At 44.8% G+C, this 21,984-nt stretch overlaps 1 protein-coding gene across 1 annotated transcript in view; it reads right to left on the bottom strand.

The window, feature by feature from the left end:
- CLIC1 (chloride intracellular channel 1) overlaps positions 1-21,347 on the bottom strand; it is a 46,613-nt gene extending 25,266 nt beyond the window's left edge. Inside the window, exon 1 of the mRNA XM_044269082.1 lies at positions 21,171-21,347. Coding sequence (XP_044125017.1) covers positions 21,171-21,206 — 36 coding nt within the window. The 5' untranslated portion in view covers positions 21,207-21,347. The remainder of the gene's footprint in view (positions 1-21,170) is intronic.
- Between the last annotated feature and the right edge of the window lie 637 nt (positions 21,348-21,984).

Raw genomic sequence — 21,984 nt, 5'->3', positions numbered from 1 at the left:
CCCGAATACATATTCTCCTGAAAAGGGGATGGATATCAGTTTTAGCTTAGAGATTCTGTCGCCCGACCAGGACTTCATCCACAAAGTCCGACGAGCCGCATTGGACAACCCTGCTTCCCTAGCACAGAATCTGATAGACTCAGCAGATGCATCTGCCAGGAACCCTGTAGCTGATTTGAGTAGCGGTATGGACTGCAGGATCTCTTCCCTGGAGGTCTTCCTGCTTAGGTGGTTCTCAAGTTCCCCTAACCACAGGTACATAGACCTGGCTACCGATGTTGCAGCAATGTTGGTCTTGATGTTAAACATGGAGGCCTCCCAGGCTTTCCTTAAAAGGGCATCTGCCTTTCGCTCCATGGTGTCCTTCAATTGGGCAGCATCCTCAAACGGCAGGGCAGTTTTTTTGTTAACCTTAGCCACCTGCACGTCAACTTTAGGGGTCCCGTCAAACAGCTTAGACTGAGAGGGGTCGAATAATAATCGATTTTTAAACTCTTTGGAAATCCCCAATCGTTTCTCAGGTTCTGACCATTCCTCCAGAACCATTTGTCTAATGTGTTCGTTTATGGGGAAGACCCGGGATTTTTTCACCTTGAGTCCCCCAAACATTTCGTCCTGAATAGAAACGCCTAGGGGTCTCTTCAATCCCCATTGTTGCTCTGACTGCCTTTAACAAGTCATTCATCTCCTCCGAGGAAAAATAAAACTTCCTATTATTTTCATATACCTCCCCCTCAGAGAGAGATGGATCATCCTCCCACTGCGTGGAGGTAGAAGCTTTATCGCCTGCGTCCTCAGATCCTGAAGAAAAGATCCTGCAACGCGGACGCTTGCGAGAAGGCTCGTCCTGGGGATCAGACTGAGCAACTCTAGCGGCCCGAATTTCTTCCTGAACCACCGATCTGATATTTTCCATAAGGGACGACTGTTCCTCCTGGATTACATCAGAAATACATGCTTTACAAAGCTTCTTTCCATAATCGTCAGGCAGTTTCCTTGCACAAGAAATGCAGCGAGGAGGTTTTTTAAGCTTTTTTTGCGCCTCTTTGGCCTGAAACAGATATGGAAATAGCGGTATCAGAAAATAAGGCTTTGGCAAAGAAAAAATATCGTGCCATAAGACAAGCGGATCCCCAGAGGGATACTTACAGGAGGCAGAGGGGGAGCATCCAGCTCCATCACAGTTTGTACCTCAGGACCTGACATTCTGTAGGGTAAAATGCAGCTGCAGTACTCACAGACCTCAGATCAGCGTCCTTATGGCAGCTCCCGCCTTTTATTCAAACTGCTCTGCTCCTGCGCTTTACTTCCGGGTTGCGCCGAACCCGGAAGTGACGTCACCGACGTCGGCGTGCGCACACGCCGGCCGCTACCAGCCCGACCCACAGGGGAGGAGGAGAATTGCGGCCCGGGAGCAGGCTCCAGACCAGCCAGAGCGAGTCCTCCCGATACCCCCCAGCCCAGCATGAGCACGCGGCCGCCGGCGGACTGGGGGAGCTCCGATGAGCCTCAGGTAACCAGGAGGCCCCTGGAGACAACGAAAAAATAATAAAACAAAATCCTATCTTCATCTCCCTGCCGCCGCAGGGAGACTCTTCTCTGACCCTGGCCACAGTGGGGACAGGAACACTGAGGTGCGGTGGTGGGAGGGGGCAATTTAACCTCTTCTCTGTTTCCTGCCCCCACAGAGGTCATGGGTCAATCTCCTTGTGGCCGTCATGGTGATGATATGGGAAATATATATATATATATATATATATATATATATATATATATATATATATATATAGTGTCAATCTCTATAAGGTCATCACTAAAGAACATCTGAAAGAAGGATCAACCACATTAAACCTGCCATAATGCCTAGTAGGACTAGACTTGACTGGTTAAAAGCATACAGTACCCCCCCTTCCCCAGGAGAAATAAGGGCTTAAGTGCACTGAGGGCGGGTACTAGCCACTCCACACACCTTAGCTCCTCCCCACTGCTTTTCTGGACACTCATCCTCCATTTAATTGACAGGGCCAGGCAGTCAGGTGGAGACGGGAGTGTCCAGGGAAGCAGTGATGAGGAGCTAAGGTGCACTGAATGGTCTGGCCCCGCCCTTGGTGCACTTAATCCCTAATTTGCATATTTTAAAGACACATTTGAAGGTTCTTATTCATCAAGGTCAGCCATAGCAGGCATTATAGCTAGTTTAATAGGGTTAATCTATCTCGACTCACATACATTGTCGTAATATGGTTTGGCACAGTACTTTATATAGATGTAAGGAGGGTGGAAAGTGTATTTTTGATAGGTTTTCTTTTTCTGCATTGCATATATGGGGCGGCGGACGGTACAGTATCTTGCGGTAGCCTGTGGCTCACATGTACTGAAAGGTCAAGACAGTGCGCTCTCCAGGGGGGCAGTTGTGGTTGAGTACAGACTTGGTGATGTCCCTCATAAATATGGCTCTGTCGGCTCCAGGGGAAGAGAACGCGGTAGCTTCAGTGGCCAGCATGGGGACGCTGATCTGGGGAGACACTGGGTCACAGAGCCAGTCTTCGGGAGAAAGCAGGCAATAGAGGCCAGAGTGTAGGCCGCCTGCAAGGAACCTATGATAACGGTATGAGCTCCACCAAATCAACACTACATGGCCATGAAGGTAAGCAATATCCAATAATCCGGCAATATGAGGACCAGATTATCATTCTATAGTGATGCAAGTAGAACCGATCAACACTTTTTGCAACCTCTAGACGTCAATGGTGGGTGGTGGGAGAGAGATGGGCTGGTAAAAGCCTAGTGTAAGGCAACGACCAATAGTCAGTTGGGTCAGGAAATGAGCTGCAAACAGGAAGATCTGCGCCTTCTTTTACAATATAACAAATCTAATTCTGGTAGGCGAGGGGTTTTACTCAAAAAGTGATCAGAACAAAGCAGAACTAGCTGGGATCCGATAAGAAAGCAAACAATTGAGGTTGAACACAACCAATGCAACTGATGAGGTGCGGTAACGAGGAAAAAGCAGGTTCTGTCTCTCATCCTGCACAACCCCTTTAAATTCCTCAGCATGCTCCGTCACACAGAAAGGTCTCAGATTTCCCCCATTGTAATGAGTAAAATCGAATACAAACCCCACCTGCTAATATATGTAGATTCATACCTCTTGTTCAAAGCAGTCCAAGGGGATGGGAACCTATACGGTCACACATGGAGTCCATACAGTTTCATCTGATGGACCCATGGCCCGGAATGGACTCCATGTGTGACCTTATAGATTCAAGTCTCTTTGGACTGCTGGGAGAAAGGGGCATGAATCTACATATATCTGCAGGTGTTCTAGGCAACCCCATGGCACCCTAGAGTGCCCCTGTGATATTCCTAGGGGAGAACCCCTCTAATGTGCCATACAATGGAGCACGCCACCAGTCATTTTTTTGGTGGCACACAAAGATACAACATGGACTCTCTCTACCTGCAAGGATTCTTAGGTGCAGATTTTTTCCAATATCTTCTGATAGGACATGTAGGTGATCAGTGCGCCAAATCATCCAACGATCACTACAACCAAGTTATTGAGTGGTTCTAGCAATTTATGGACAAAGACAACAATTGTAACTCAGCTCACTCAAAAAAGTCACAAATAGTGTTACATTATAGTTTTTTTTTTACCGAATTTTGCTACAAAAAGTTCCTGTGTAAGTTTTTCAATTGTTTCAATAAACTAAACCCCCCTCCCAAAGACATCTGATCGCCCTTAGAAATTAGGGATAACTGACAACGAGAAAACTAGGGAAAACTACGAGATGTCGAAAATTAAAAATAAACAGGCTGGGATTAGCAGAAATGAACTGCCCTTCTTGAATGGGATATCAATCTGAGCAACCGGTGATGAGGTTTAGTAAACATTTGTGCATAACAGTAGGTGATGACGCGTTACTGTGCAAACACAGGGACTGCTATGCTGCCCGAGGGCCTCTACCTAGAGCAACACTGGTAACAATTGACACACCCTGCTTCTGCCCACATGCAACATTGAAGTGTCCTCGAAGAGACCACATGGGCAAGTTCTGTCACTGGGTCGCCATTGGCTTCTATTGCCCTCAATATTTTTTTTTCCGATTTGAGATTATATATACACATACACACACACACATATATACACACACACACACACACACATATACACACACACACACACACATATACACACACACACACACACACACACACAACCTGGTAGGCAAAGGTTTTTATGACACTAAAGTGAACCTGAAATCCCAACAGGGTTCCTTATGTCAGAACTGTTTTATTCTGAAAGACTCAAACATTTTGGAAAAAATAAAATAGTTGGGGAGGCGAGCCCAGGTAAGGAGAGGCGAGCCCAGTCTACAGTTCTCCCTGCCCGCTTAGTTGTGGTTACCGTAGTTCTCTCCCTGGTTGGGTATCGGAAGAGACCGGTCAGTGAAGCTGATCAGGGTAGTAAGAATCGGCACATCAGGCTCATCTCCTGTTCCAATCTCATTTTTAAACTATGTTGTCCCTGGAACACCCCAGCGTTCCCAAGTAAAAACATAGCCGTCTATAATAAAGGACCCGCTTGGGATTTCATGTGGCCCGTGGTTTGGGCGGCATGAACTTGATGGCAGGTTCCCTTTAATCACGAAGTCAAATTATACAAGAAAGTAACAGCCCTATTACAACAAAAATACACAACTGCGGTCGCAGAGTGTTCATTAAATCACAGCAAACAGATTAGTCACATTTTTGTTGTGGTTGGTTCCAGATTGACCAGAATTTGGGAAGACTAAGCCAGTGCTACTGTAATGTGGTTTTCCACAGAGGCAGTAACATTTCCCCTAAAACCATAAAAAAAAACAAAAAAAAAAAACCATAATGACACCAAGGCATAGAATTGTGGATCACCAGTCTTTGTGCAGTACTAGGGTTGTTTCGAGTATCTCGATACCAAGATTTGCCTTTTTTCGACACTAGGCTTCGCTATTGCGCAGTCTAGTATCAGAACAAGGAGTGCGCTGCTCTCAGCACGCTCCGTGTTCTCCTCAGCAGCACAAGGCAGAAGGAAGCATTCTCTCCCTCACCCCTGTGCTGCTGCCACCAATAAGGAGACAGGGGTGTGCGCACTGCACCACCAATGAAAGTAGGATCCCGGAGGCGGGGAGCTGCGATTAGCGGCAGTTAACCCCTCAGGTGCCGCACCCGCCTCCTCTATTAAATGTTAACTGTATTATCATTGGTGGCGCAGTGTGCCCTTCCCCCCCAGTATTAAAATCATTGGTGGTGCAGTGTGCCCCTCCCCTCAACCCCCCAGTATTAAAATCATTGGTGGCGCAGTGTGCCCCTCCCCAGTATTAAAATCATTGGTGGCGCAGTGTGTCCCTCCCCAGTATTAAAATCATTGGTGGCGCAGTGTGCCCCTCCCCTCAACCCCCCAGTATTAAAATCTTTGGTGGCGCAGTGCGCCCCCAAACCCCCCCCCCAGTATTAAAATCATTGGTGGCGCAGTGCACCCCCAAACCCCCCCCCAGTATTAAAATCATTGGTGGCGCAGTGCACCCCCAAACCCCCCCAAGTATTAAAATCATTGGTGGCAGTGGCTACAGGGTCCCCTCCCCTCCTCCTCATTAGTGGTGCAGTGGAAGTTCCGATCGGAGCCCCAGCAGTGTAATCCTGGTGCTCTGATCGGTTACCATGGCAGCCAGGACGCTACTGAAGCCCTGGCTGCCATAGTTGGCTCCCTGCTGCTGTGTGCACTATGCACAGGGCAGCAGGGAGAGTGCGAGATCCTATTCACCCTAATAGATTTCTATCAGGGTGAATAGGACAAGGGATTAAAAGATTCCACCTAAGAGGGAAATTATTAAAGTAAAAAAAAAAAAAAAAAAAGTTAAAATAAATAAAAATCTAAAGTATAAATCACCTTTCCCAATTTTACATATAAAATATATAAACAATAAATAAACATATCACATATCACCCTTGTCTGAAAAGTCCAAACTATTAAAAATATTATATGTCCTATGCGGTGAGCGCCGTAACAGAAAAATAAGTTATAAAAACTGCGCGATTCGCTATTTACTTTAGGATCAGACTGTTCTATTATGGGCCGGACGTTCCTTAAAATGCGGAATGCACGCGGATTTTTTGGGCGTTTTATTTTTTCCGCGTGGTATCGAATGGTATCCAGTATCGCAATACTTTTTTATGGTATCGAAACCGAATCAAGATTTTGGTATTGAAACAACCCTATGCAGTACATACCCTATTGGAATGTGTGAACATAACCCCATGCACCATTAGGAGGCTGTACATTTAAAAAAACTGGATGTCCATGGCCTCATGCACACGAACATAGGCCATCCGTGCCCGTATTGTCCTATTTTTTTGTCGTGCGGCGGACCGTATCTTGCGGATCGCAGACCCATTTAAGTCAATAGGTCCGCATCTGCAAATGGCGGGCACATGGATGGTGTCTCTGCATTGTGGACCGCAATATGGGAATAGATGGCCTACATGCAAGAGGTCTAATCCAGAGAGTGCCATTAGAATAATACAAATGGCTGCAGCTCTCACCTCTGACTAATCCACGAAGCACAGAAAAAAGGCCAGAACTGGGCCCAATAGAATATCCAACAGAAAGAGAATCCAGCTTCTTGTTGAGTAAAAAATAGTTCTTTATTGGCTCATCATATAAAATCTACCAAAATCACTGGAAAAAGGTGTCGTAACATGTTTCGGGCTACAGAATCCAGCCCTTCATCAAGACAATCTTGTCTTGATGAAGGGCTGGATTCTGTAGCCCGAAACATGTTACGACACCTTTTTCCTGTGATTTTGGTAGATTATATATGATGAGCCAATAAAGAACTATTTTTTACTCCACAAGAAGCTGGATTCTCTCTTTCAGAGAGTGCCATTAGGCACCCACCCAGATAAATAGTGCCAATGCCAAACTGCATCCAGATAATAAATATCCCATTGCAAGATCCGATCCAGGTTATCAGCTATAAGTACACATACGGCAATACCCTGCACAGATAAGACACTACAGACCATGGGCATCATATTACAAATCTGAACAAAATTAATCCATGACATAGCAGTGTGCCAAGGTGGACCTTGTCTATACAGAGACTTATGTTCCCACCAGATCAGTGAACAACTTACCACCCATGTAGGTGGAGCACACGATGTGGCCGGGCTGCACCAAATCGGTTGTTGACTTGGTTCACCAAAGAAGCCGACACATTTCTGTCCAACATTTTGATGTGATCAGTTTGGTACATATTGTCCTGCTGCATGAACCCTGCACAGATCTACGCTAAACTCAACCCTTTCGATATGGTAACACATCACATCAAGGTTTACACCTAGTCGGATGTACAAATGTGAAATGCTAGTTGAATGCCACCTGTGCATAAAGAGACCAGTTAACACATGCTGCTAGAAAACCCACCAAAAATGAGCCGTTGAGTCAAGGGGAGTTTCTACAAAACCAAACGAGGGAATTAGAGATCATCGGATGGTCAACAAAGTCTTAAAATGTAGCCCTTGGCTGATGTTAAAAGGGGGTGTCCGATTGAGAAAACCCATGCTTTTATACCCAATTAGTGAATTCCGAGTTGATGGAGGTCTGTTGAGGACCATCATCTCTTGGCCAGAGTGGAGAGCAGTTACAAAGAGCATCTATTGCTCTGGAGAACCTGTCCTATATTACATAGGCAACCCATTGATTGAAATGGACACTGTTTAATACTGTATTTCTCCTGTAGAGGCGCTGAATACCTTCCAGTAGATTTCCCCAAAGATTAGGGATGATAACTAAGGGCCCGAGCAATCAAGAGATCCCTTTAAAGGACCTTTTACATGGACCGATTCTGCAGACAAGCATCAGAAATGAACCATTTGCTCCCAATAAGTGACCGCTGGTCAGAAGTAGTGAGAGCTGCATTTACAGTACATGCAACAATCATCTTCTCTGTATGAGGATGAGATGCTGCCCAGAAACAATGATCTTGGGTGTCACATCAATGAGGCAACGAGTGAGCGTTTGCTTGTTTATTGGGTGAACGGCGGTACCTTTAGATGGACCAGTTATCAAGAGCAAGTGTTCCTAGTAATGCTCCTTCCCGATAATTGCCCAGATTGTTAACTCCTATAAAGGGGCCTTAACAAATAGGGAGTGCCCAAAGCAGAGAACCCTTTAAGGTGGTCACCTCTATGTACATGAACCACCAACAGAAACAATACTTCGGTGCTTCGAGGTATCCTTGTGTCACTGTATGGTGCCTACATATGACATCATATTACAGATGTATAGTTCCCTAGAAGCCAGAGTCAAAAAATGAAGTGCTGATAACAATCAGGGAGGTTGTCACAGTAGTCACAGACAATGAGGGTGTGTATAAGCATTATGGTTGAGTAAGAAGCAGACTCCTACACATACCGTAAGTTTACACTAATGACTGGAAACACCCATAGAGGTACAGTAATAACAGAGGCATTTATGGCAGTGCGAGGGATGCAAGTTCTTTATCACATTGATAACTGCTTTCGCAGTAAGGCTATGAGTCAGACTACATTACAAGGACAACTCCAGGCAACCCACATGGACCAAGTCATAAATACCAAGTGACTTATCTAGGCATAGGAGACCTAGTGTAACCCGAGGGCATTCTAATGAAGTGGAGGAGGTCCTGGAGACGTGTGAATATATCCGTAAAAGGCTATAGTGTTTGAAGCAGTGATCTGTCATCACTACTACAACAATGCTTCTGTATACTGTATATACAGCACATTCAGAAAGTGTTGAGACACTTTCACTGTATTTACATTTTGTTATGTTGTAGCCTTGTGCTAGAATAAAAAATAACAATCATCAAGTTTTTCGCCATCATTACCCATAATGAGAACGTGAAAACAGAATGTTGGAATTTTTTGAAAATGTATTAAAACTGAAAAAAAAATAATAATTACATTTTGCATGGAAAGAAGTATTCCAGACCCTTTACTATGACACTTAAAATTTAGCTCTGGGGCCTCCCATTTTTCTTCATCATCGTTGAGATGTTTCCACACCTTGATTGACGTCCACTTGTGGTAAATTCAGTTGATAGGACATGATTCAGAAAGAAACAGCCCTGACTATATAAGGTCTTACAGCTGACAATTTATTTGAGGCCATAAACCAAACCATGCGGAGAAAAGAACTGCCTGTAGAGCTCCTAGATGGGATTGAGTGAAGGCACAGATCTGGAGAAGGGTACAAAAATTCTGCTGCATTGAAAGTTTCCAAGAGCACGATGGCCTCCATAATTCTTAAAAATTTGGAAGACATTTGGGACAACAAGGACTCTTCCTAGATCTGGCCACCCCGCCAAAAGTAATTAGAGGAGAAGAGCCTTCATAAGAGAGGTGACCAAGAACCCAATGGTCACTCTGGCTGAGCTCCAAAGATCCTGTGTGCAGATGGGAGTAAACTTTCAGCCTCCAGCCTCCTATATACCTGATACATCTACCTTAAGGGCCCCCCTCTGATCGATCTATATATCTTTATTACAGAGGTTTGTTTTCATCACTGAATTGAATCTGACAGGTTATATTTATAGGAGCTAAGTATCATCTTGTACTTTATAGTCTTCGTTACTCCCTACGTCCACTAATTCTACTTCACCTCCTGATGAGCTGCTATATGCAGCTGAAAGGCGTTGGGGATGTTATTTTGTTTATACATATTTTTTCATCTATATGTGTGTTTTTTGTTTTCCCTGGATTTATTTATTTCCAATCCAGGTCTATAAGTAGGGCTTTATTACGGCTACAGAGACACTTAGGTACGGGGGCCAGGGTGTCTCCACCATCAGGGGACATCCCTGTGCACAGGACTCTAGATCTTGAGGGTCATCCAGGGAAAGATTATTTTCCACCCATTTACCCATTACCCTCATCTACCCTCATCTACCCTACAGTCAGCACTCTATTGACCCCATTTAAGAATTTATCCTATCTATAATAGGAGTCCTTGTTGAGTATATCCACCATACTTAGGACATCACCTGAGCAAACTGTTTTTGCTCCATTACCCGTCTGAATAATAAAGGTATCGTTTTTAGTAAGCACGTTTAAATTCTACTTTTTTCTAAAATTAACTGTGGTACGTGTAGTTTATCCTTAAGAAATTATTTCTGTCTGTTCTAAACTTCCAGAAGGTCAACCAATCTGGGCTTTATGGCAGGGTGGCCAGAAACAAGCCTCTCCCCAGGAAAAGACATGTGAAAGCTCAAATGAAGTTTTCAAAAAAAGCACCTAAAGGACTCTCATACTGTGAGAAACAACATTCTCTGGTCTGATGGAACCAGGATTTAACTTTTTGGCCTTAATTTGAAGCATCATGTCTGGAGAAAACCAGGCATTAGTCATCAACTGCCCAATAACATCCTTACGGTGAAGCATGGTGGTAGCAGCATCATACTGTGGGGGTGTTTTTCAGTGGCTGGGACAAGGAGACTGGTCAGGGATATTCTTAATCAAAACCTGATGCTAATTCTCTGTAATTTCTGCTAGAAGTTATAAATGAATTACTAGCAGTTTGCACTGAAGTTCCAGCTGGGAGTTACCATTTGGCAGTGTGTCCATGCACAGCACCTTTACTGCAAACAGATCTAGGAACTTATTCATAACTTCTAGCTAGAATAATAGAGGAATAGATGCTCCAGAATTGTTATAACGTGGGGAATGCAAGTAGTTACTAAAACAGACATTTCAGGAAAACCTCTTTATATGTGGTCAAAAAAAATAATAATGCATAAACACATTCTGCTCTGGAACACAGAATTCAGAAACTGCAGTGTAAAAAAACAAAACAGAAAAAAAAAAACACATTCAAAAGCATGTGGTCAAAAAAAGTCTATTCATATGGGCAAAAATGGGTTGCACCTTGAGAGACAGACCCTTTCATACAGGCGGTGTCACTGATCTGCTGATCACCACTGGTCCAGCTACCAATGTCCCTGGAAACAGCTGAATTCTCCATGGGAAGCTTCTGAAGGTCAGCGATGGTGGCCATTCAGATGAATGCTTACCCTATGTAATAAATGGATGACTTGAGCATGTGAGGGGCTCTCTGGGTCCTGAAAGGACAACGCCTTCTTTGATGTTTATGTTCCCCAATTCAGCATATCGAACGGAGCCGTCTTATGAGTCAGCACCTTTAAGATGTTCCAGTTGATTTGGGATCCAAATGTTAGGGATCATAAAAGGCAGATCAGCATCTCATTTTATGGAACTGAAATAGTTAAGGCCCCATTCACAGGAACGTAAGGGCTCCATACTCCGTCCTGCAGATGCGGGTCGGCGATCAACAAGATACGGCATGTCCTATCTTTTGCAAAGCGGAGGTACAAATAGGAATCTCTTCTGTGGGCTTTCGGTTCCATGCCTCTGCACCCTAAAAGATAGGATATGTCCTATCTTTTGCGGATCACGGACCCATTCAAGTCAATGAATCTGCACCACAATATGGGATTCTCACGGCCGGTACCTGTGCATTGCGGACCGCTATTTGTGGTCCACAGGAAGGACACAGAGCCCATAGGGTCGTGCGAAAGAGTCCCAAAGGAAAAAGTAAAAGGATCAACATATCAGGAAGCTTTGGCCACATCATGGCCACTCACAGGCACGGCATAGGAATTTCCTATAATCCCCTTGCATGGGATCATTTCCATAGCATGTACTGCACACACAGGCACCAAAAGCTCCAAGAAAAAAAAAAAAAAAAGAAACCCCTGCAACCTGCAATCTCCAATCAATAAAAGGAGAAAGAAATAGCCCTTCTTATAAGTTGGATTTTCAGGCGCCTTAAGGTTTACACAACGACTGAGAATTTTAGAGGGATAATGTGACAGGCATCATATAATATGTGACAATCTCTTTCTTCCTAAGCTAGAACCAGCCCTGTACGTCACATGGATCCAGAGATCTCCACATTTATTGCTCTAATTGTTCTACTAGATTTATAAAATTGCTTGTTGGGGGCATGTCCTTTTTTAGGGGCATGTCTTCTCTGCTACAGCTCTCTCCCTATCACAGCTCAGGGGGTGTGTCTTCTCTGCTACAGCTCTCTCCCTATCACAGCTCAGGGGGTGTGTCTTCTATGCTACAGCTCTCTCCCTATCACAGCTCAGGGTGTGTGTCTTTTCTGCTGCAACTCCCACAGCCTCTAACAGTAGACCCGGCTGGTGGCATTTGAAAGAATGAACTGAGCATGTGCGACCACCTCAGCAATGTTAAGCTGACCATACACATGCAATAACTGTCGGCTCAATATTTGAGCTACCTCTCCCATCTCCCCCATCCACGTACATGTTCAGCTTGGCCGAATGTGTCTGTGTATGCTATGGGGAGAGCAGAGAAAACCACTGCCAGACAGTTCTTATCTTCCCGGAGAACAAAAGAACTGGGTGAAAATATTCATTTTGCCCAATCCTTTTATCCCCCCCGATATCTATCGGGAGAGTCCAAAGTGCTCTACACACATTAGTATCAGCTGAACCCACCATTCTCCGAAGGTTCGTCTGACAAATGTATAACGTGTATTGCCTGCTTAAATGAGGTGGACGGAGAAATATGGAAAAGACCAAACAGCAGGTGGCGCTATACAGATACAATATTTGGTTTAGTAGGAATTCTGAGCCCAGACACAACAGCAGTGACTACAGACCAGGACCTGCTCGATGGTATCTGCTACACTGCAAAAGGAGGAGGACCTGGTAAACCATCTCATGATGCTAACCAGCGTTATGAAGTTCTTTACCTGTTCAGCACCCGCCCCATCTGGAAACAGTTTAGGATCAGAAGAGGAGAACAGCACCAATGCAGAGTCTGGCCACCGTGGTGATCATACTTACCTGATCCTCCGCGCTGAGTTTAGGCTCCATCACCGGCACTGCAGGTCCAGGGTCTGCATAAACATCCATTTTGACCTGGCGCATGTGACCGCTAGAGGCAATGACTGGCTGCATGGGAAGAGGGGTGTTGCGGAGAAGTTGCTGGGAGGGGGCCCGGTTAAAAATATGCTATGGGGCCCAGTCATTTTTAGTTACACCCCTGGTGACTAATATAAATCTCTCGAATTATGTCATAACTGTACCATCCCAGATTCTGTTCCAAGAGAAACTCCCAGGAGTCACTAATAACTCTGGTGGAATACTCTCCGATATAACCTGAGGTCATCGGCTGATTATAACCTGTGCACCTACAGCAGTCCAGACTACACAGGCTCCTCCAGGGTAGTACATTAATAGCATATCCACATAATATAGCATAATAGGCCGTAAGGGTGGTGTAATTTTAAAATATACATCATTAAAAAACTTTGAAAGACTCATAGTTTCCACTTATTTTCCTCAATCCTGATCCGTGTCTCCGACTTCCCAGAAACTACACAGTATGATCTGTTTCTGGCACCATAGGCAGCCCACCACAACTGATCAGTGGGGGTACCGAGTGTTGGACCCTCACCAATCTGATATTGATGATCTAGGTTTCTAGGCCATAGGTCATCAATATCTGCAGCCTGGAGAACCCCTTAAAGTGTTTATGGACCTTACATAGAGCTCAAGCTGAAGATTATTGGGGTTGTCCAGGCTTAGAAAAAACATGGCTGCTTCTTCTTAGTGCCACACCTGTCCACGGACAGTGTCTAGAACTGCAGTTCGGCCCCACTGTTCTTTTCAGGAGGCTCTGGTGGCAATTCCATCACGCTTGATAGCAAGAACAGCACTATCGTTGCTGTCAAAAAGATGGAACCTCAACAGACCCCACAATATCTCAATAAGATCCAGTGTGCACCGATAGGATGGATTGGGCCCAGAGTCGGGGCTTCCATTATGAACATAACTAACAAAGCCTTACATGTCCAAAGCTAAAAATGAACATACAACCTTTACCACCACTCTATCCAAATAGGTCCAAACCTCTGTGCCAATTAATCTTTATAGAGTTGGGAGGTTTGCTTTTCTGTTACAAAGCTCCAAATCCCCCCGCTGTGCTTCTCTTAGCTATAAAACTAGATGATAAAATTCTGTCTTCACGAAGCCACCACTAGGGGGAGCTTACAAAGAATGTATCGAATGCAATAATATATCTATCGTCGGTAAACTCCCCCTAGTGGAGGTTTCAGGTAGCCCAATTTTTTATCATATAAATAGGGGAATGTGGAGCTTTAAAAACATTCCAATAGGCAATGTTTTAATGTCAAAATTTCAGAAAAATGTATGCACTGTATGCAACCATAGAATAAAGGGCACAATGAGCTCCGTGGCTGCAGTACTTTGTTCAGACAGCGGTCTTGGTATGCAAGCACAGGATGTTTATAGATAAACCACACTTCCTGCAGGATTCAGGCAGCTGTTCTCACAGGAAGTGGTCCCATTATCTCCCCCCATAGATTTCCATTACTCAAGTCACAAGACCCCCCCCTACTTATAAATGGTGTCATTCAGGAACATATGCTTCCTTCCCAGGGTACAGGCCCTTCCAAGCACCATGGAAGATCATCATAGTAAAGTTTTGCAGCCCTGTATACCAGGACCAGACCCATCCTCAGAGTAGGGGTTGTATGCCGTTTATGGGTATGAAACTGCTTATTGACCTGTTAATAATAAAAAAAAATCTGTGCCCTGGAGAGGTCAAACAGGCTCCTGTAACTTGTCCATCCCTGCTGTATACCATGACCATGATCTGCTGCACTACTGTAGGTTTTGTAAGTTAATATTTGCTGAAGGGGTGTATGCCTGTAACACGACAGCACATTCTGTGTGCACAGAGCGTGTTATTGGTGGGGAAACAGAGTCCAAAATCCAGGAAACCATGTGCAGTACTAAAAATTTTTTTCTAAAAATGCATAAAAAGCCATGATCCATGCATGTGCAATCCTACAGGTTGCCATAAGATGCTGGGAGTTGTAGTTCCTCTTTAAGCTGCCTATACATTAAAATATAAAGTTTTTTAGCCTTGGAATAAGTGATCAGCAGCTCAGTTTTTACAGTGCCACTGTGCAATCAATTAATAAAATAGTTGGCACAGGTCAGCCAACAAAAAAACTGGTTGATCACAGGTCATAAAGCTCTTAGGACCCCAGTGATCGACTGGAATCCTCAAGATAAAGTGCTAGGTTTTACTGCAGCACCACCACAGGCGAGATTAAGTATTGCATGATGTTCACTGAAATCAATGGGTGAACTGGAATGAAATACAGATATGCCGGGTCCTCCAGAGAGAAACACACAGTTTGTGGTCATTCTCTCCCTGGCTAATTGACGTGAGTCCCAAATGTACTCTAATAGGGAATCTGAAAATACCTCCTTTCACAGGTAATGAGACGTACAATGGTGAATGAATGAAATGAACACCCATGCAAAATGCTATCCAATCCACTCCACTTAGATAAGTGGTAAAGTAAAAAATGTGGCAAAAAATAAACATGAATGTGAAGCAGCCTGATATAGTCGGGAATCACCTCTTCTCCAATAACGCTGCAAATCTCCATGTCTTGAATAATGCAAGAGTGATACAGCCCGGAGACCCCAAAGTAGAGGTCTCCTACCTGTGGCTCTCAAGCTATTGGGAAACTACAGCTTCCAGCATAACCTTCCAGAGCTTGCCAGGAGTTGTAGTTTCCCAACAGGTTGGAGGCACTGTCACTAGAGTATGAAGGCCCACTGAACCAAAATGGGAAAAACGTGTAAGCTGGTGATACCATTTTCAAATATGAACATAAATTCTCCTCTCGGTTCATGGTCTCCATCCCGTGGCTCTCCAGCTGCTGTGCAACTACAATTCCCAGTAGCCTGGGAATACTATTCATGTAGTGACAACCACTGTTGTAGGTCATCAAAACTGGAGAGTAAGGCCTCTTTCAAACGGGCGTCAAGTTTTTTGCCCGGATAAGATGTGGGTGCATTGCGGGAAAATGCGGGATTTTTCCGTGCGAGTGCAAAACATTATAATGCGTTTTTCACGCGCGTGAGAAAAATCGGCATGTTTGGTACCCAACCCCGAACTTCTTCACAGAAGTTCGGGTTTGGGATCGGTGTTCTGTAGATTGCTATTATTTTCCCTTATAACCATGTTATAACGGAAAATAATAGCATTCTTAATACAGAATGCATAGTACAATAGGGCTGGAGGGGTTAAAAATAATAAAAAATAATTTAACTCACCTTAATCCACGTGTTCGCGCAGCCGGCATCTCTTCTGTCTTCTTTCTTCAGGACCTGGGTAAAGGACCTGTGATGACGTCACTGCGCCCATCACAAGGTCCATCACATGATCTTTTACCATGGGGATGGATCATGTGACGGACCATGTGATGAGCGCAGTGACGTCATCACAGGTCCTTTACCCAGGTCCTGAAGAAAGAAGACAGACGAGAAGTCGGGCTGCGCGATCAAGCGGATTAAGGCGAGTTACATTTTAATTTTATTTTTTTAACCCCTCTAGTCCTATTGTACTATGCATTCTGTATTCAGAATGCTATTATTTTCCCTTATAACCATGTTATAAGGGAAAATAATAATGATCGGGTCTCCATCCCGATCGTCTCCTAGCAACCGTGCGTGAAAAATCGCACTTGCTTGCGGATGCTTGCGATTTTCACGCAGTCCCATTCACTTCTATGGGGCTTGCGTTGCGTGAAAAATGCACAATATAGAGCTTGCTGCGATATTCACGCAACGCACAAGTGATGCGTGAAAATCACCGCTCATGTGCACAGCCCCATAGAAATGAATGGGTCAGGATTCAGTGCGGGTGCAATGCGTTCACATCACGCATTGCACCCGTGCGGAAAACTCGCCCGTGTAAAAGAGGCCTAAGAGAGTAGTAGGGGGCAGAGATTTTTCTGGACTTCATGTTAGTCATCGCCATTAAAGGGAACTGGTCACTCGCATTAAGCCCCATCAACTGCCTGCAATACCCGAAAGCTGAAGTCATCTTGTCTCTAATGCTGTTTTTTGGTATTTGATCTGATGGCTAAATTTGCAGCAATTTTTTTTAATCCCCCCCTTCCCCTCGCTCTGTGTACTAAGTGAGCAGCTTGAAGTCAAGGGGCAGTGACCTTCAGGCTTCAAGTCAAGCTTCCCACTCCACCTTCCTGCCTCCTTCACTCTAGATCGACAGCTATTTTTTCTTTCTTTGGGCGTGATGCCCGCGATGATACAGTTTTCCGCACCTGCGCAGTGCTACCAGCTGTATTGTACTTGGCTATAGAGGCTCATTTTGCACAAGTGTAGACTCCTGGGAGCGAGCACACCTGTGAATCTCACCTGCTCAATGAGCCCAGTCAGCTTCCTGAGCCTGGAATTGCTGATGAAGAAAATAAAAGGCTACTTGCAATCACCCACAATCTCATACTCCAGATCTCCATCTCGGATCCTCACCTTCTTCATCTACCCTCCACCCTTTATCCATTACTACTTGCAAATGTCACTCATATTTTGGTCATGCAAAGTTTTTCCATGACTTTCACAAGGATATACCTAAGACTAGGCCTAGAGTATAAAAACTAGAGAAGCGTCATTGTGCGCCCCACCTCCCTACAGTCAGTGTGACATTTGGCTTCGTGTAGCTTTACCTACGATTACCACCACATTGCAGTAAGTAGACAAGCTCAACCTACTGGTATCCAAGCAAGACAAATAGGGAAATATCACAGCAACTTATCAGGAGGTAAGAGATGAAATAACCATTCAAAATTTCCTAGACAGACTTCTGTGGGTTCAAACCATTTAGAACAGTGATTACCAAGCATGTCCAAAGAGCCTTTACCTGGGAGTTGTAGTTTGGACAATTTGGAGACCAGTGATGCTGTAGCTAGCCAACATCTTAGCTTGCAGACTTCTCTGTCCACTCAAGGACGTTCTAGCCCTAAACACCATTCTTCTTTTTATATTGGAAGATCTCTCAAGATCATAAGAGGTCACATTCTTGGTCAATCATCGCATCTGACCTTCTAGGAACAACTGATTCTCACCCAGTCATTACAGCTGGCCATGTATGGCAGAGGTGAAGATGGCACAGTTGGCCTTTAAGTACTGTAGGGTGGAGAATTTCTACCAACAAATAGCTTAAGGGGGTTATCTGATTATGTCTAACTGATGACTTATCCATCTGGATAGGTCATCAGCATCAGATTGGTGGTGGTCCGACACCAAAGATCCCTGTGATCAGCAATTAAGAAGCGCCGTGGCCTTCTCGCTGCTTTGCTTACCCTAGGCCAGTGATGTCTTGACCACTTTCCCGTTGCCTAGGCATCTTTCAAGTGAGCTGGGCTGAGCTGCAATACCAAGAACAACCTTGTGCTTAGTAAGCTGTGAGGAGGCACAGCTCCTCAAAACAGCTGATCGGTGGGGATCCTGGGTGTCGGACCACCAACAATCAGACACCGATGACCTATCCTGAGAATAGATAAAGCGATATGGGAAAACCAGACAACCCATTTTAGGCCTCTTTCACACGAACGTGACGGATTGGCTCCGGATGCGTTCAGTGAGACTTGCATTATTTTTCAAGCAAGTTCAGTCAGTTTCGTCTGCGATTGCGTTCAGTTGCTCAGTTTTTTGCGCGCGGGTGCAATGCGTTTTTAAGCGGTTTTTCATGCTCGTGATAAAAAAAACTGAAGGTTTACAAACATCTCCTAGCAACCATCAGTGAAAACCGCATTGCATCCAGAAGAGAATGCAGATTTTTTCACTGAAGACCCGTTCTCTTCTATGGGGCCAGGGCTGCGTGAAAAAAGCGGAATATAGAACATGCTGCGTTTTTTAAGCAGCGCAGAACTGATGGGTGAAAAAAAACGCTCATGTACACAGACCCATTGAAATAGATGGGTCAGGAATCAATGTGGGTGCTATGCGTACACGTCACACATTGCACCTGCGCGGAAAACTGGCTGGTGCAACATGGAGATCTTGGTCGTGATGCCCATTGTGCAACCAAGGATTGCTGTGTAGCTCTAGAAATAGCCCCACTCGATAGCAATGCAACCCCAGTATCGCGAGATTTTTTTGATATTCTGCAGGGGTGGATTTTTTTGATAATCTGAGGTCACTGTCGCCACTGCTTCATTTCTCCAGGTGCAGTGCTACACAGCAACTATCACCATGTAGCCCCAGGCCTATTAGCGGAGAAGAACTCCTTCAACTGCTGGACCTCAGAGCACATTGCCACTGGGAGCAGAAGACCTACTCAAGACACAAAGGCAATTTAGTGTACGATGGTCATCATCCATGACTGTAGGCAATTTCAACAAAAACGTCAGTCACGCGACAGACCAGTCATAAAACTCCTGACGGGCAGATTTCTAGCACCGTTTTTGAGGCCTGTCACAAATTACGGTCACACCAGGTATTGCTGCAGATTTCAATAAATCATTTCAAAAACCTTGATCTAACCGCAACCTGCCAATACAACCCGAATACCCGCCACACTGGTTGTTCTGACATTTATGATTTTCTACTATTCTAACCATTACAAGCTCATGAAATTGACCGAACTACAACACCTAACAGAATATTTACTGTAAATACAGTCCCTCTGGAATACGACAGCAGCTCCGCGTACGAGGCCTTCAACCTAACCTGCTGGGTCATATGGAGAAGCGAAGAAAGAAGTGCACTCTGCCTCTTCAATATTTTCCATGATCTAAAATCTCCCATCCCCCTCCACTTACAACCTAAACCTGTTCCTCTATACTCCAGCATCTGCAAGGACACTCTGGGCTGCATCCATATTTCTTTCTTTTTTACCCATTTTTGGTTCTATTTTACATACAAAAAGAACCCATTTGCATCTCAGTTTGCATCTTCTGGAGCTATAGACACGCGCACGCACCAAAATAATGCATAATCTAAAATTTGTATACATACTACTATATAAACCTACACATAGACAGTATTTTGGGACAATGCAACTGGAGTAGGAGCCAGCTGCCGAGGGACATGCCACGATCGCCAGGCTTTTTAGATACAGAGCTAGGACAACAAATGTCCTACTGTAGGGTGAAGGAAAGCTGAAAGATGACCGAACTGGCCCAAGGGCAGAGTTTCTCAACTCCGGTCCTCAGGGCCACCTACCGGCCATGTTTTCAGGATTTCCTTAGTATTGAGCAGGTGATATAATTAGTGTCCATCCATCAGGACTTACCTCAGGTATTCATTCTGTGGGATATTCTGAAATCCTGACCGGTAGGTGGGACCTGAGGACTGGAGTTGAGAAACCCTGCCCAAGGGAGACGTGGGCCATAGGATCATATCATTGCAATAGGTCCCCCAGAAGCTAGGCATTTTTATTTTCCAGCATAGGTCCACCAAGCCCCTTAGGCCCTGGCATTGGCTCAGATTTGGGGAGAACGTGTACGTCTGTAATCGCCACATCATCTCCTACATGCCCATCGCAAACGTAACGAACGAACGAACGAAAATGGCACCAAACAGTATAACAGTGAATTAGTACAGTAGATAGATATCTGTACACCCAACGGTAATAGTGTCACTCCCATGGACATACATTACGGGACAATAATTTATCTGCTATATTCCAACGCCAGCTACTTAAAAAAAAAAAAAATGGGGCAAAGTCGTGGACTTTCCTTCTCTAAAAATTGCTAAAATTTAAAGTTTTTGGGAAAGCTGGGTGAACATCAGTAAACGTTACTGCTTCTCAAGAAGTTTCCAAATGGACAGAACAGAAGAGAAGAGATATGGCGGTAAGGGAACAGAGGAGGGATTGCTTGGGCTTTTCAGGACTCTAGGAAAGTTGGGTTGCGACTAGTGTTGAGCGAACTTGTGTTTTAAGTTCGGCGTCTAAAGTGCGGGTTCGGGTTATCGAAGAATCGCGTTATGGATTCAGAATCGCATTATGGATTCTGCTACCATGGACCATAACTTGGTCCCTGGTAGCAGAATCCATAACGCGATTCTTTGATAACCCGAACTTTAGACGCCGAACTTAAAACACAAGTTCGCTCAACACTAGTTGCGACCACTCGGATCTTATCTACAATGCTATAGACGTATTCATCATCACTCAGCTATTGCCACCTGCTGCAAAACAATGAGGACTAGTCACATCAGATACCATTAAAAGAGACCACTGGAAGTCCTCACCTTCACAAAGAGCTCCACATCAGCCTGCTCTGACATCTTTAAGATTTCTGCCTCGCGCACAGTCCACGAATGAAATAAAAAGTTTTGCAGTAGGGGAAAGATCCAGAGAGTGCAGTGTGAATGGGTGCTGGCTGGTGCTTTAGAGACGGGTGGGGTGGGAAGTGGCTGCAGGAGGGTTGGCTCTGTGGCTGAGGCAGGAAGAGACAGCACCAGAGCTGGGGGTGGTGGTAGACTGTGCGGATTGGAGAGAGGGAGAGAGTGGGGTGGTGTCTAGCAGCTAGTGAGGCAGGAGAGGAGTCACAGAGTTTGGGCTGGGGCTAGACACAGACTTTTTTTTCATTTTTTTTGTGGATCCCATACGAACACATTGTGTCGCACGTATATGTGCAACTCTTGCACCACCAATGCGTCACGCGTGCGGTTTATTAGAAATCATCGTTTGCATGGTTAGGAACCAGAATAACCAGTTCACAGAGGCCGTTTTTGATGCACTTTTTTTTTCAGCCAAAGCCTAGGATTGCCTATTTAACCCCTTAATGACCACACACCATTCTTAGGCTAGGTCTACACGACGACATTTGCCGCGCGACAAATATTGCACAACTACACTGCAACATTTGTCGCGCGACAATTTTTATAATGGTAGTCTATGGTGTCGCAATGTGACATGCTGCGACTGCGACGCGACAGTCGCCGAAAAATTCATCTCAAATGGATTTTTTGCGCATGTTGCAGTGCGACACCATAGACTATTATTATAAAAATTGTTGTGCGACAAAATGTCGTCCTGTAGACCTAGCCTTATTCTGAAACG

The sequence above is a fragment of the Bufo gargarizans genome, chromosome 9 (assembly GCF_014858855.1).
Source record: "Bufo gargarizans isolate SCDJY-AF-19 chromosome 9, ASM1485885v1, whole genome shotgun sequence".
Classification (NCBI taxonomy): Eukaryota; Metazoa; Chordata; class Amphibia; order Anura; family Bufonidae; genus Bufo; species Bufo gargarizans.
Note: the sequence above shows the minus strand (reverse complement) of the source record. Positions and strands in the feature narration are given on the sequence as shown.